The sequence below is a fragment of the Mus caroli genome, unplaced genomic scaffold (assembly GCF_978045245.1).
Source record: "Mus caroli unplaced genomic scaffold, Mus_caroli_1 scaffold_6, whole genome shotgun sequence".
Classification (NCBI taxonomy): Eukaryota; Metazoa; Chordata; class Mammalia; order Rodentia; family Muridae; genus Mus; species Mus caroli.
The window spans coordinates 94,088,818-94,103,883 of NW_028227261.1; the positions used below are offsets into that span (position 1 = coordinate 94,088,818).

General features: G+C 39.4%; 1 protein-coding gene across 4 annotated transcripts; it reads left to right on the forward strand.

Moving 5' to 3' along the window:
• On the forward strand, positions 1-3,920 carry LOC147004301 (major urinary protein 3). Of its 4 annotated transcripts, none has more exons than XR_015047369.1 (7): positions 1-188; positions 520-653; positions 1,423-1,496; positions 2,077-2,187; positions 2,531-2,632; positions 2,798-2,874; positions 3,664-3,851. XR_015047369.1 is itself a non-coding variant. In XM_085839254.1 (7 exons), the coding sequence occupies exons 1-7, from the start codon at positions 81-83 to the stop codon at positions 3,896-3,898; spliced, it is 837 nt and encodes a 278-aa protein (XP_085695380.1). In that variant the 5' UTR covers positions 1-80; the 3' UTR covers positions 3,899-3,920. The 4 variants fall into 4 exon arrangements, 3 of the variants coding, with proteins under 3 accessions (XP_085695380.1, XP_085695381.1, XP_085695382.1); XM_085839254.1 differs by having other exon boundaries at positions 2,531-2,628; positions 3,664-3,920; XM_085839255.1 differs by having other exon boundaries at positions 2,531-2,628; positions 2,798-2,843; positions 3,664-3,920.
• Positions 3,921-15,066: the final 11,146 nt, after the last annotated feature.

Genomic DNA, 15,066 nt, shown 5'->3' on the forward strand with positions numbered 1-15,066 from the left:
AGGAGCTAGGGAGTGGAGTGTAGGGACCATAACCTGAAAGACGTAGTCCTGACAGGAGGACAATTCTATTCCCTACCAAAATGAAGCTACTGCTGCCACTGCTTCTACTCCTGTGTTTGGAACTGACTCTAGTCTGTATCCATGCAGAAGAAGCTAGTTCTATGGAAAGGAACTTTAATGTAGAACAGGTAGGATCAGTGAATAATAATTCAGAATGTGCTTTGGGGTAGTCTTGAAGCCAAGTGGGTCCTTTGAGGGAATGGGTATAGTGCCCCAAACTATTAGACAAATGAATGACTTCAGACCTTGAAGTAAGACCAGCTATTCATATCTAATAATGTTTGGGGACCTCTGGTCTCACTGAGAAGCAGGGACAGTGTACTAAGTATTTTGACAACTGGCATGAGATCTACCCCTGTGTATGCTCAGGCCCTAACCCATAGTGCGGAGTTCAAATAGAAACATGTCTGTGATGTTTCCCTGCCCCTTCTCCCTTAAACCTTTTCTTATCTATTACAGATTAGCGGGTATTGGTTTTCTATTGCTACAGCCTCTGAAAACAGAGAAAAGATAGAAGAACATGGCAGCATGAGAGCTTTTGTGGAAAACATCACTGTCTTGGAGAATTCCTTAGTCTTTAAATGCCATTTTATGTAAGTGAGATGCTCTTGGCTGAGAAAGAGGAAATGAAAACCTGGTATGGTCTCATTCCTATAAACACTCTTGGGATTGCAGAGAGATAACTCACAGTATGCACGTGTGCACACACACATACTGAGCCTATATCCAAAACTAGAATGCTCCATGTGACACTGAGCCAAGATCTCATAACCAGGGGTTTTACAAAAGTCAGAGACAAGAGTTGGTGACAGGAATTAATTCACTAGGAGTTTGATAAGGAAAGATCAGAGACACTACTGATACCACATTAATGAGACAGTATATCACAAGTTAAGATTATGTGATCATGAATTAAAATGTTCTTACTAGTTGTTAGCCAAAGACATCCACCCCATTCTACTTGTGTTTTCCTGAAGTAAAGGAGATAATAATAAATCTCCTCTGAGGATCTGGGAGCCACATCAGGCAACATTACAGAGTGCAGATTTAAGGCAGATGGTGGACATCTGGCTGATAATCTACACCGCTGGCTGAAGCACAGCACTGGTGAAACTTGGAAGTAGTTGTAGTTGTAATAAGGATGAGAAGTGATTGTTGTTTTCTTTTTTAAAATAATAGGCAAATTTGTGATTGCTAAAACATCTGATATAAATGAAATAACATAAACAAAAGCCTTTTGCTAATTTTACAAATATAGTCAAAAGTCAAATGGAATCAGAAACTGGAGATATATATAGTGTAGAGGGTCAAGAAGCCAGCCAGATCAAAATCCCTTATGCAAAAGATCACTCTGTTTTACAGTGTAAATGAAGAGTGCACCGAAATGACTGTGATTGGTGAAAAAACAGAAAAGGCTGGCATATATTATATGAACTGTAAGTATATAAAGTCTATATATCTATCCATAAGGAGTTTATTGAACCTTAATACATTTATCATCTGTGTGTGTGTGTGTGTGTGTGTGTGTATTTTGTTGGAGTTTGAATTTAGGAACTTACACCTACTAGTCAAATGGGGGCCATCTAACAGCTAACACCCTGTCACAGGCAAGTGGAATAAGTAGGGGGGAGATGGATTCTATCTGATACTGCCCCGTTGCTGGCACAGGTGCACATCGCTGACGGTGTAGCAGTAGATATTTGATACAGTAAGCTTATAAAAGATAGAAACATGTTGTTTGAAGCTGCTGAGGGAGGTAGATAATCTTAGGAGATGATGAGAGAGTGTTGCTCCTGTACCTGACAGTTCACTAGTGGTCTGAAACACTCAGAGTCACTATTCTTAGAAGTTGCTTCTTGAAGTTCAGTAAGCTACAGACAGAAAACATCAGACACTTCATCCATCTCTTCCAGGATCTGTATTTTAATGATTTAATGTTTGGGGTAGAATAAGAAAATGTTTTCCATCATTTCCTGCACAACAAATAATTTCTGAGAACTTCCATTTCCTCAACAGATGATGGATTCAATACATTTACTATACTTAATACAGACTATGATAATTATATTATATTTCATCTCATTAATGAAAAGGATGGGGAAACCTTCCAGCTGATGGAGCTCTGTGGTAAAGTATTTTCACACAGACACTGAACTTGGGGTGGGAAAAGAAGAAAGAAACTCTAGCTTTAATATAGTCTTCCCAGCTTGGTCATGCCACTTTCTCACCTCCTGAAGATTGGTGGTCACCTTCATCATCCCTTGAGCATAGTGATAGAAGCACTCTGAAATCTCTCAGTGTGACAGAAGGATATTCTATGGATTCCAAATCCAGAATAGATCATACCCATGCCTGTAAATCATGTGGCCAACCATTTTCCCATCCTTATGGGGAAGCCCCAGTCCCCTCACCCAGGCTCTGGTCAAAGCACACAATAGAGCTGCTACATTCCCTTTTGCTCTTCCCACAGGCCGAGAACCAGATTTGAGTTTAGACATCAAGGAAAAGTTTGCCAAACTCTGCGAGGAGCGTGGAATCATTAGAGAAAATATCATTGACCTAACAAATGTCAGTAAGTCATGACTCATTTATTTTTCTTATCCTGAATATTTTATCAAATGAGAAACAAAACCAATTGGTTACCAGTCATTTGTTGAATGCTGGAGAGTCCTATTCTTTCTCTTGGGGAAATAAAGTGGACCTGGTACCTGAACATGTTCTTGTTCTCACACTACAGATCGCTGCCTCAAGGCCCGAGAATGACGAATGGCCTGAGCCTCCAGGTGGGCATTATCCAATGAGAGCAAGGAGGAGGTTTGTGGTCTTGAACAAGGCCCTTGCAAATGAATTAGTATTGTGCCCCAAATTACAATAAAAAATGTTTGATAAGGAATCTTGGATGACAGCTTGAAAATTGGCTTTAAATTATATGGATTTGTGACCTAGTTCTACTTTGAGCTTGGAAGTAAAGTGACACAAGCACTTACGCAAGAAAAGAAGGATTTGAGTTTTACAAAATTGCTGTATGTTTGTGTAAAAATGTCTCAGGAATGTGTTCAATATCATTAACAGACAGAGTAGCAGGATGTGTTATAGCTGCTTTTCAGTGTCTGTGGTCCCCCTCCATCCCACTTGAGATAATAACATCTTAATCTGAACTCTGTACAAACGTGGCTTCTTACCTAGTAGTGGATGTACCTGATCACCACTTCTTGTCCAGTCTGGAAAGAAGACTCCTCTGTCCCCCCCTTTCCCATTTAACCCAAGATTTCACTCATATAATGTGTGAAGTCTTTAAAAGTATCCAAGGCTTTTATCATTATCCCCCAATTTGCTTAACATTCTTTAGAGCTTCTTATGACAAAGATTGTGGAAACAAGCCTCATATCTTCCATTACTTCATTTTTTATATGCCATCCATGAGGAAATGGTCATTTATTCTATGGTTTTCATCCCTCCATTCTGGCAATTAATTCCAGTTAAATTATGAGAAAAGAACTATGTGTTATCATTTCTTCTATATAATAGAATGACTCTCTGTACTGAAGTCAATCCAAGAAGTGCTTAATGAGTCTTTGTATTCTTTCTTCCTGGATTACTCAGTGTTGAGTGGAGACTTCTCACCAGGACTCCAGCATCATCCCTTCCTATTCATAGAGCATCCCATGCCAAGTTCTGTGATCTGCTCTCCACCTGTCTCACAGAGAAGTGCAATCCCATTCTCTCCAGCATATTACCTAGGAAAACTTATCAAGAATCAAAGACATTCTTTAAATTTCTCTTTGCCAACACATGGAAATTCTCCATTGATTTCTTTCATGTTCTGTTCAATAAATGATTACACTTGCACTTAAATATAAGTCTCTGTGTCCAGAAAAATGTGGGGCTGACAGTGAGTGAATGAGGGGGCCTCCTGATTCCTGTAACCATAATCCTTCCTTCTGGCCCACAACATAACCTGAATTTCCAGATTTTTGCCTTGCCTGCAGGAACCCCAAGCATTGAGAAGTACTGTCTGCTCTTTAGCTCACCTGCTATAGTGTTTTATGATGACCACAGGAACATGATACTTACTGCACAATTTCTCCATCCATAGTTTCTTTTCCAACAGAGCATAGGAGAGACACATATTTCTAAGGCTAAGCCTACTCAACATGTTTCAGGACATGCTGAGAGGGTGGAGTAGGATAAAGAAGGTTTGGTAATTAGAGTCCCAAAGGATACAGAGAAAAAGGTGTCTAGTTCCCCATAGCATACTCTGGCCCCTAGATCAAAAGATTAAATTGGTTCAACTAAGGACACATGAAACAAGTTCTTGCTGTAGTTTGCTAAATTATGACAAAATACTATTGAGAAACCCAAGCAATTATGATGAAATACCTCCCTCCACACAACTGCCCTGATTTGGGGGGGGGGGTGCAAGTCATTCTCTGACCAAAGCCTTCTTATTGGCTTCAACTACATCCATGGACTACCATGCTTAGATTTCATTTTTAGTCTTGGCAAAAATTTAAGAGAAAAAACAAAAACAACAACAACAACAACAACAAACAGTTCACAAACAAAGCTATCAATGGGAATACTTACATAGTTATGTAACAGTTCCAATACAGGACCATGTTGAAGACACAAAAGGCTTGACAATGCTACCATACCTCAAAAGACCACAACACAGAGAAAGGTACAGAAAATATTTGGTTATTCCCACGTCAACATGGCAGCTTGAGTTCACCCTAAATCCTATCCCTTTCAACACAAAACACTTGGTAGAAATGAGATGTGAAAGAGAGAAAACATTCAATTCCAAGGGAGAAATTTGAAACCGCAGTCAGAGCAATCCATTTGTAAAGGAATAAGACAGAAAAGAGGTTAAGGTTGATACAGTATAACTGTACAATTCTTTGTGATCTGAGAGTAGATTACAGCTACACTCAAAGCACATATTGCAACTCACACAAAAAGACTGGGAGACTTTAACAGCCCACTCACATCAATGGACAAATCCTGGAAACAGAAACTAAAAAGAGACACAGTGAAACTAACAGAAGATATAAACCAAATTGATTTAATATATCTGTTGAACATTTTATACTAAACCAAAAGAATATACCTTCTTCTCAGCATCTCACAGTACCTTGTCCCAAATTTACCATATAATTGATCAATTAACAGGCCTCAAGAGCTACAAGAAGATTGAAATAATCCCATCCATCCTATAAGATCACCATGGATTAAAGCTGGTCTTAAATAACAACAAAAACATTAGAAAGTACACATACACACGGAAGCTCTACTCAAAAATAACTTTGCCAAGGAAGAAATAAAGAAAGAAATTAGAGACACCAACACCAGGGTGCCTTGCCCGTGGAGTCTCTGGATACCCGCAAGGATTCACACAGGATCCCCCACTGGATCCTAAGACCTCTGGTGAGTGGAACACAACTTCTGCTGGGAGGAGGGTTTGAACTCTAGATATCTGGGCATCTTCTCTGCAAGAAGAGAGCTTGCCTGGAGAGAATACTCTGACCACTGAAACTAAGGAGAAAGCTAGTCTCCCAGGTATGCTGATAGAGTCTAACAGAGTCACCTGAGGAACAAGCTCTAACCAGAGACAACTATAATAACTTGCTTCAGAGATTACCAGATGGCGAAAGGCAAACATAAGAATCCTACTTAGAGAAATCAAGACCACTCACCATCATCAGAACAAAGCATTCCCACCACACCTAGTCCTGGGCACCCCAAAACACCGGAAAAGCAAGACCAGGATTTAAAAGCATATCTCAGGATGATGGTAGAGGACATCAAGAAGGACTTTAATAACTCACTTAAAGAAATACAGGAGAACACAGATAAACAGGTAGAAGACCTTAAAGAGGAAACACAAAAATTCCTTAAAGAATTGCAGGAAAACACGACCAAACAGGTGATGGAATTGAATGAAACCATCCAAGACATAAAAAGGGAAGTAGACACAATAAAGAAAACCCAAAGTGAGGCAATGCTGGAGATAGAAACCCTAGGAAAGAAATCTGGAACCATAGATGCAAGCATCAGCAACAGAATACAAGAGATGGAAGAGAGAATCTCAGGTGCAGAAGATTCCATAGAGAACATCGGCACAACAATCAAAGAAAATACAAAATCAAAAAGATCCTAACTCAAAACATCCAGGAAATCCAGCACACAATGAGAAGACCAAACCTACAAATAATATGAGTTGATGAGAATGAAGATTTTCAACTTAAAGGGCCAGCAAATATCTTCAACAAAATTATAGAAGAAAACTTCACAAACCTAAAGAATGACATGCCAATGAACATAAAAGAAGCCTACAGAACTCCAAATAGACTGGACCAGAAAAGAAATTCCTCCCAACACATAATAATCAGAATAACAAATGCACTAAATAAAGAGAGAATATTAAAAGCAGTAAGGAAGAAAGGTCAAGTAACATATAAAGGCAGGCCTATCAGAATTACACCAGACTTTTCACCAGAGACAATGAAAGACAGAAGAGCCTGGACAGATGTTATACAGACACTAAGAGAACACAAATGCCAGCCCAGCTACTATACCCGACCAAACTCTCAATTACCATAGATTGAGAAACCAAAGTATTCCAGGACAAAACCAAATTCACACATAATCTTTCCACGAATCCAGCCCTTCAAAGAATAATAACAGAAAAAACAAAACAAAACAAAACAAAAAAAACAATACAAGGATGGAAATCCCCCCCCCCCTAGAAAAAGCAAGAAAGTAATCCCTCAACAAACCTTAAACAAGACAGCCACAAGAACAGAATTCCAACTCTAACAACAAAAATAAAAGGAAGCAACAATTACTTTTCCTTAATATCTCTTAATATCAATGGACTCAATTCCCCAATAAAAAGACATAGACTAACAGACTGGCTAAACAAACAGGACCCAACATTCTGCTGTTTACAGGAAACCCATCTCAGGGAAAAAGACAGGCACTACCTCAGAGTGAAAGGCTGCAAAACAATTTTCCAAGCAAATGGTCTGAAGAAACAAGCTGGAGTAGCCATTCTAATATCGAACAAAATCGATTTCCAACCCAAAGTTATCAAAAAAGACAAGGAGGGACACTTCATACTCATCAAAGGTAAAAATCCTCCAAGAGGAACTCTCAATTCTGAATATCTATGCTCCAAAGGCAAGGGCAGCCACATTCATTAAAGAAACTTTAGTAAATCTCAAAGCACACATTGCACCTCACAAAATAATACTGGGAGACTTCAACACACCACTTTCATCAATGGACAGATCGTGAAAACAGAAACTAAACAGGGACACAGTGAAACTAAAAGAAGTTATGAAACAAATGGACTTAACAGATATCTACAGAACATTTTATCCTAAAACAAAAGGATATACCTTCTTCTCAGACCCTCACGGGACCTTCTCCAAAATTGACCATATAATTGGTCACAAAACAGGCCTCAACAGATACAAAAATTTTGAAATTGTCCCATGCATCCTATCAGACCACCATGGACTAAGGCTGATCTTCAATAACAACATAAATAATGAATAGCCAACATTCATGTGGAAACTGAACAACACCCTTCTCAATTATACCTTGGTCAATGAAGGAATAAAGAAAGAAATTAAAGACTTTTTAGAGTTTAATGAAAATGAAGCCACAACATAACGCAAACATATGGGAAACTATGACAGCATTTCTAAGAGGGAAACTCATAGCTCTGAGTGCCTCCAAAAAGAAACTAGAGAGAGCACACACTAACAGCTTGACAATATATTTAATGGTCTAGAAAAAAAAGGAAGAAAATTCACCCAAGAGGAGTAGAAGGCTGGAAAAAAATCAAACTCAGGGGTGAAATCAACCAAGTGGAAACAAGAAGAACTATTCAAAGAATTAACCAAACCAGGAGTTGGTTCTTTCAGAAAATCAACAAGATAGATAAACCCTTAGCTACACTCACTAGAGGGCACAGGGACAGCATCCTAATTAACACAACCAGAAAAGGGAGACATAACAACAGATCCTGAAGAAATCAAAAACACCATCAGATCCTTCTACAAAAGTCTATACTAAAAAAAAAATGGAAAACCTGGACGAAATGGACAAATTTCTAGACAGATACCACATACCAAAGTTAAATCAGGATCAAACTAACGATCTAAACAGTCCCATATCCCCTAAAGAAATAGAAGCAGTCATTAATAGTCTCCCAACCAAAAAATGCCCAGGACCAGATGGGTTTAGTGCAGAGCTCTATCAGACCTTCAAAGAAGATCTAATTCCAGTTCTGCACAAAATATTCCACAAAATAAAAGTAGAAGGTACTCTACCCAACTCATTCTATGAAGCCACAATTACTCTGATACCTAAACCACAGAAAGATCCAACAAAGATAGAGAACTTCAGACTAATTTCCATTATGAATATTGATGCAAAAATACTCAATAAAATTCTTGCTAACCAAATCCAAGAACACATTAAAGCAATCATCAATCCTGACCAAGTAGGTTTTATTCCAGGGATGCAGGGATGGTTTAATATACGGAAATCCATGAACTTAATCCATTATATAAACAGACTCAAAGACAAAAACCACATGATCATCTCGTTAGATGCGGGGAAAGCATTTGACAAGATCCAACACCCATTCATGATAAAAGTCTTGGAAAGATAAGGAATTCAAGGCCCATACCTAAACATGATAAAAGCAATCTACAGCAAACTTGTAGCCAACATCAAAGTAAATGGTGAGAAGCTGGAAGTAATCCCACAAAAATCAGGGACTAGACAAGGCTGGCCACTTTCTCCCTACCTCTTCAACATAGTATTTGAAGTCCTAGCCAGAGCAATTAGAAAACAAAAGGAGATAAAGGGGATACAAATTGGAAAAGATGAAGTCAAAATATCACTTTTTGCAGATGAGATGATAGTATATATAAGTGAACCTAAAAATTCCACCAGAGAACTCCTAATCCTGATAAACAGCTTAGGTGAAGTAGCTGGATATAAAATTAACTCAAACAAGTCAATGGCCTTTCTCTACACAAAGAATAAATAGGCTGAGAAAGAAATTAGGGATACAACACCCTTCTCAATAGTCACAAATAATATAAAATACCTTGGTGTGACACTAACTAAGGAAGTAAAAGATCTGTATGATTAGAACTTCAAGACTCTGAAGAAACAAATTAAAGAAGATCTCAGAAGATGGAAAGATCTCCCATGCTCATGGATTGGCAGGATCAACATTGTAAAAAAGGCTATCTTGCCAAAAGCAATCTACAGATTCATTGCAATCCCCATCAAAATTCCAACTCAATTCTTCAACGAATTAGAAAGAGCAATCTGCAAATTCATCTGGAATAAAAAAAAAACGTAGGATAGCAAAAACTCTTCTCAAGGATAAAAGAACCTCTGGTGGAATCACCATGCCTGACCTAAAGCTTTACTACATTGCAATTGTGATAAAAACTGCATGGTACTGGTATAGTGACAGACAAGTAGACCAATGAAATAGAATTGAAGGCCCAGAAATGAACCCACACACCTATGGTCATTTGATCTTTGACAAGGGAGCTAAAACCATCCAGTGGAAAAAAGACAGCATTTTCTTTCTTTCTTTCTTTCTTTCTTTCTTTCTTTCTTTCTTTCTTTCTTTCTTTCTTTCTTTCTTTCTTTCTTTCTTTCTTTCTTTTTTTTTAAAGGTCATTTGACTTCTTCTTCTTTTTTTTTTTAAGATTTGTTTATTTATTATATGTAAGTACACTGTAGCTGTACTCAGATACTCAAGAAGAGGGCATTAGATTTCGTTACAGATGGTTGTGAGCCACCATGTGGTTGCTGGGATTTGAACTCGGGACCTTCGGAAGAGCAGTCGGCGCTCTTAACCACTGAGCCATCTCACCAGCCCAAGACAGCATTTTCAACAAATATTGCTGGCACAACTGGTAGTTATCATGTAGAAGTCTGCAAATTGATCCATTCCTATCTCCTTGTACTAAGGTTAAGTCTAAGTGGATCAAGGAACTCTACATAAAACCAGAGACACTGAAACTTATAGAGGACAAAGTGGTGGAAAGCCTCGAAGATATGATCACAGGGGGAAAATTCCTGAATAGAACAGCAATGGCTTGTGCTGTAAGATTGAGAATCGGCAAATGGGACCTCAAGAAACTGCAAAGCTTCTGCAAGGCAAAAGACACCGTCAATAAGACAAAAAAACCACCAACAGATTGGGAAAGGATTTTTACCTATCCTATATCAGATAGGGGACTAATATCCAATATATATATATACATATATATATATATATATTGGATATTATATATCTATATATATATAGAACTCAAGTCGGTGGACTACAGAAAATCAAATAACCCCATTAAAAATGTGGCTCAGAGCTAAACAAAGAATTCTCACCTGAGGAATACCGAATGGCTGAGAAGCACCTGAAAAAATGCTCAGCATCCTTAAGCATCAGAGAAATGCAAATCAAAACAACCCTGAGATTCCATCTCACACCAGTCTGAATGGCTAAGATCAAAAATTTAGGTGACAGCAGATGCTGGCAAGGATGTGGAGAAAGAGGAACACTCCTTCATTGTTGGTGTGATTGCAAGCTTGTACAACCACTCTGGAAATCAGTTTGGCGGTTCCTCAGAAAATTGGACATAGTACTACTGGGTGATCCTGCAATACCTCTCCTGGGCATATATCCAGAAGATGTCCCAACTGGTAAGAAGGACACATGCTCCACTATGTTTATAGCAGCCTTATTTATAATAGCCAGAAGCTGGAAAGTACCCAGATGCCCCTAAACAGAGGAATGGATAAAAAAAAAATGTGGTACATTTACACAATGGAGTACTACTCAGCTATTAAAAAGAATGAATTTATGAAATTCCTAGGCAAATGTTGGACCTGGAGGGCATTATCCTGAGTGAGGTAACACAATCACAAAAGAACTCAAATGATATGTACTCACTGATAAGTGGTTATTAGCCCAGAAACTTAGTATACCGGAGATATAAGAGACAATTTGTAAAAAAAAACATGAAACTGGAGAAGAACGAAGACCAAAGTGTGGACACTTTGCCCTTTCTTAGAATTGTAAATAATCACCCATGGAAGGAGTTATAGAGACAAAGTTTGGAGCTGAGACCAAAGGATGGACCATCTAGAGACTGCCATATCCCGGGATCCATCCCATAATTAGCCTCCAAACGATGACACCATTGCATACACTAGCAAGATTTTGCTGAAAGGACCCTGATATAGCTGTCTCTTATGAGACTATGCCGGGGCCTTGCAAACACAGAAGTGGATGCTCAAAGTCAGCTATTGGATGGATCACAGTGCCCCCAATGGAGGAGCTAGAGAAAGTATCCAAGGATCTAAAGAGATCTGCAACCCTGTAGGTGCAACAACATTATGAACTAGCCGGTACCACGGAGCTCTTGACTCTAGCTGCATATGCCTCAAAAGATGGCCTAGTAGGTCATTACTGGAAAGAGAGGCCCATTGGACACACAAACTTTATATGCCCCAGAACAGGGGAATGCCAGGGCCAAAAAGTGGAAATGGGTGGGTAGGGGAATGGGGAGTAGGGTATGGGGGTCTTTTGGGATAGCATTGGAAATGTAATTGAGTAAAATACGTAATAAAAAATAAATAAGAAAAAAAGAAAGAAAGAAATTAGAGAGTTTTTACAGTTGAATAAAAATGAAGCAACAACATAACCAAACTTATGGGACACAATGAAAGCACTGCTAAGAGGAAAACTCATAGCTCTGAGTGCCTAAAAGAGAGTCAGGAGAGAGGATACACTAGCAACTTGACAGCACATCTGAAAGGTATAGAACAAAAGAAGCAAATACACCCAAGAGAGTAGACAACAGGAAATAATCAAACTCAGGGCTAAATTCAACCAAGAAGAAATAAAAAGAACTATTCAAAGAGTCAACCAAACCTAGAGAATGCAAACCAATCCAATCTTATCTACTTCAATGCTCAAGTCCAAGTGGATCAAGGACCTCCACATAAAACTAGATACACTGAAACTAATAGAAAAGAGGTAGGGAAGGAACTCAAGCACATGGGCACACTGGAAATTTTCCTGAACAGAATATCCATAGCTTATGCTTTAAGATCAAAAATTGACAAATGGGACCTCATACAATTGCAAAGCTTTTGTAGGGCAACTGGCACTGTCAATAGGACAAAACAGCAACCAATACATTGGGAAAAGATCTTTATCAACTCTATAACTGATAGAGTGCTAATATTCAATATATATGCAGAACTCAGGGTGTTAGTTTTCACAGAACCAAATAACCCTATTCAAAATGGGGTACAGAGGTAAAAAAGAATTCTCAAGTGAGGAATATGGAATGGCTGAGAAGCACGTAAAGAAATGTTCAACATCCTTAGTCATCAGTGAAATGCAAATCAAAACAACCCTGAGATTCTCACACCATTCAGAATGGCTAATATCAAAAATTCAGGTGACAGCAGATGTAGGTGAGGATGTAGAGAAAGAGGAACACTCCTCAATTGATTGTGGGATTTATAACTGGTACAACCACTCTGCAACTCACTCTGGAAGTTTCTCAGAAAACTAGACATAGTATTATCTGAGGACTCAGCTATACCACTACTGGGCATATACCCAAAGAGGCTCCAACATATAACTAGGACACATGTTCCACTATGTTCATAACAGCCTTATTTATAATACCCAGAAGCTGGAAAGAACCAAGAAGTCCCTCAACAGAGCAATGGATACAGAAAATGCTGTGCATTTACACAGTGGAGTCCTACTCAGCTATTAAAATCAATGGATTTATGAAATTCTTAGGGAAATGGTTGGAACTAGAAAATATCATCCTAAGTGAGGTAATTCAACCACAGAAGAACATACATAGTATGTGCACTCATTGATAAGTGGATATTAGCCCAGAAGCTCAAAATACCCAAGATACAATTCACAGACCATATGAAGATCAAGAGGAAGTAAGAAGAAAGTGTAGACCCTTTGGTCCTTCATAGAAGGGGGAACAAATTACCCATAGGAGGAGTTACAGAGACAAGGTGTAGAACAGAGATTGAAGGAAAGGCCATTAAGAGACTGCACCTCCTGGGATCCATCCAAAATACAGTCACCAAAACCAGACACTACTGTGGATGCCAACAAGTGCTTGCTGACAGAGGCTCCAACAGTGCCTGACAAATACAAGAGTAGATACTCTCAGTCAACATTTGGACTGAGCACAGGGTCCCCAATGGAGGAGGTTAAGAGAAAGGACTGAAGGAGTTGAAGGGGTTTGCAACCTCACAGGAGGAATAACCATATGAACCAACCTGTACCCCCACAGCTCCCAGGGACTAAACCACCACCAAAGCATACACATGGAGGGACCCATGGCTCCAGCCCCATATGTAGTAGAGGGTGGACTTGTCAGTCACCAATGGGAGGAGAGGCCCTTATTCCTGTGAAGGCTCTGTGTCCCAGTGTAGGGGAATGCCAGGAAAAGGAAGTAGGAGTGTGTGGGTTGGTGATCAGGGGAGAGGGGTGGGAATAGGTGGTTTTCAGAGGAGAAATCAGAAATGGGATATCATTTGAAATGTAAATAAAGAAATATCTAATAAAAATGAAAATACATATAAAATAAGGTACAAATAAAGGTTGACATATGCTTGTGTGTGTGCACACCTGTGTATGCAGGTGCATGTGCACCTGTGCATGTGTATATGTAGAAGCCAGATATTGATGTCAAGTGTCTTCCTCTCTCATTCTCCACTTAGTTTTCAGAGACAGAGTCTTTCTCTTCACCAAGAGCTTTTGAATGTTTCTACACCTACTGGCAAGCAAACCCCAGTGCTGATATTATAGGACTTGTATCACTAGGTTTCTTCTGTGGATGCTGGGGATCCAAGAGAGGACCTCAGTCTTTCATGAAAAATACCTTAGTAACCCAGCTACCTCACCAGCTCAGGTTCTTTCTGAGATGCCCCATGCTGCCCTCAGGTGTTTCTTCCCAACATCCGTAGTACTAGTAAACCCAATCTTATTTTACTTACAAATATGCTCCTAGTGGCTTTTCATGGGGTCATACCAGAAACAGAATACTCCATGACCTGGGAGCAACAACCTAAGCCACAAATGCAATGCTTATTTTGGGGCTGTGGATTTGATAGGGGATAGAACCAAGGAAGTGTTTACATTTTAATCTGAGCTATGAGAGAGGATAAAAGGGTTGTTATTTCTCTACGTCTCTTGGGAGTATAGCTTTAGGGAGGAAGGAAAGGTCCCAGTTTCAAACATTAAAGTGTTCAGGTAGACTGAGTGCTGTATCAAAAAGGGTCCAGGGCTGGGACAACAACTCAACTGGTCAAGAGCTTGCAGAGCAGTGTGAGGTCCTGAGTTTGATCCCCAGAATCCACATAAAAGAATTTAGCTTGGTGAAGTAGAGTAGAGCACAGTCTAAATCCTATATAAATTCTAATCTTGCTTTTCTGGTGTTTTGGGGTATCTAGGACTTGCTGTGGTGGGAGAACTGTGTTCTAATGATGTCAAGTACTTTTGGTTTCTGTTTTAAGTTTCTTGCACTTGACTTTAGCCATCTGGTTATCTCTGGTGTTAGCTGGTCTTGCTGTCTTTGACTATTGCTTTTCCCTCCTGCAAGTCTGTGTGTCAGTACTCCTGGGAGACTAGTTCTCTCCGGGAGGAATTTGGGTATGGAGAACTGTGGCACAGGGTCAGCGTGGGGATGCAGACATAAATCAGAAGAATCCTGTCCTCCACTGTTCCTTGGTTCCTTTGTTTTCTTTTCTTTTGTTTTGTTTTTCAAGACAGGGTTTCTCTGTGTGGCCCTGGCTGTCATAGAACTCATTTTGTAGACGAAGCTGGCCTCAAACTCAGAAATCCACCTGCCTCTGCCTCCCAAGTGCTGTGATTAAAGGTGTGTGCCATCACTGGTCAGCTGTTCCTTGGTT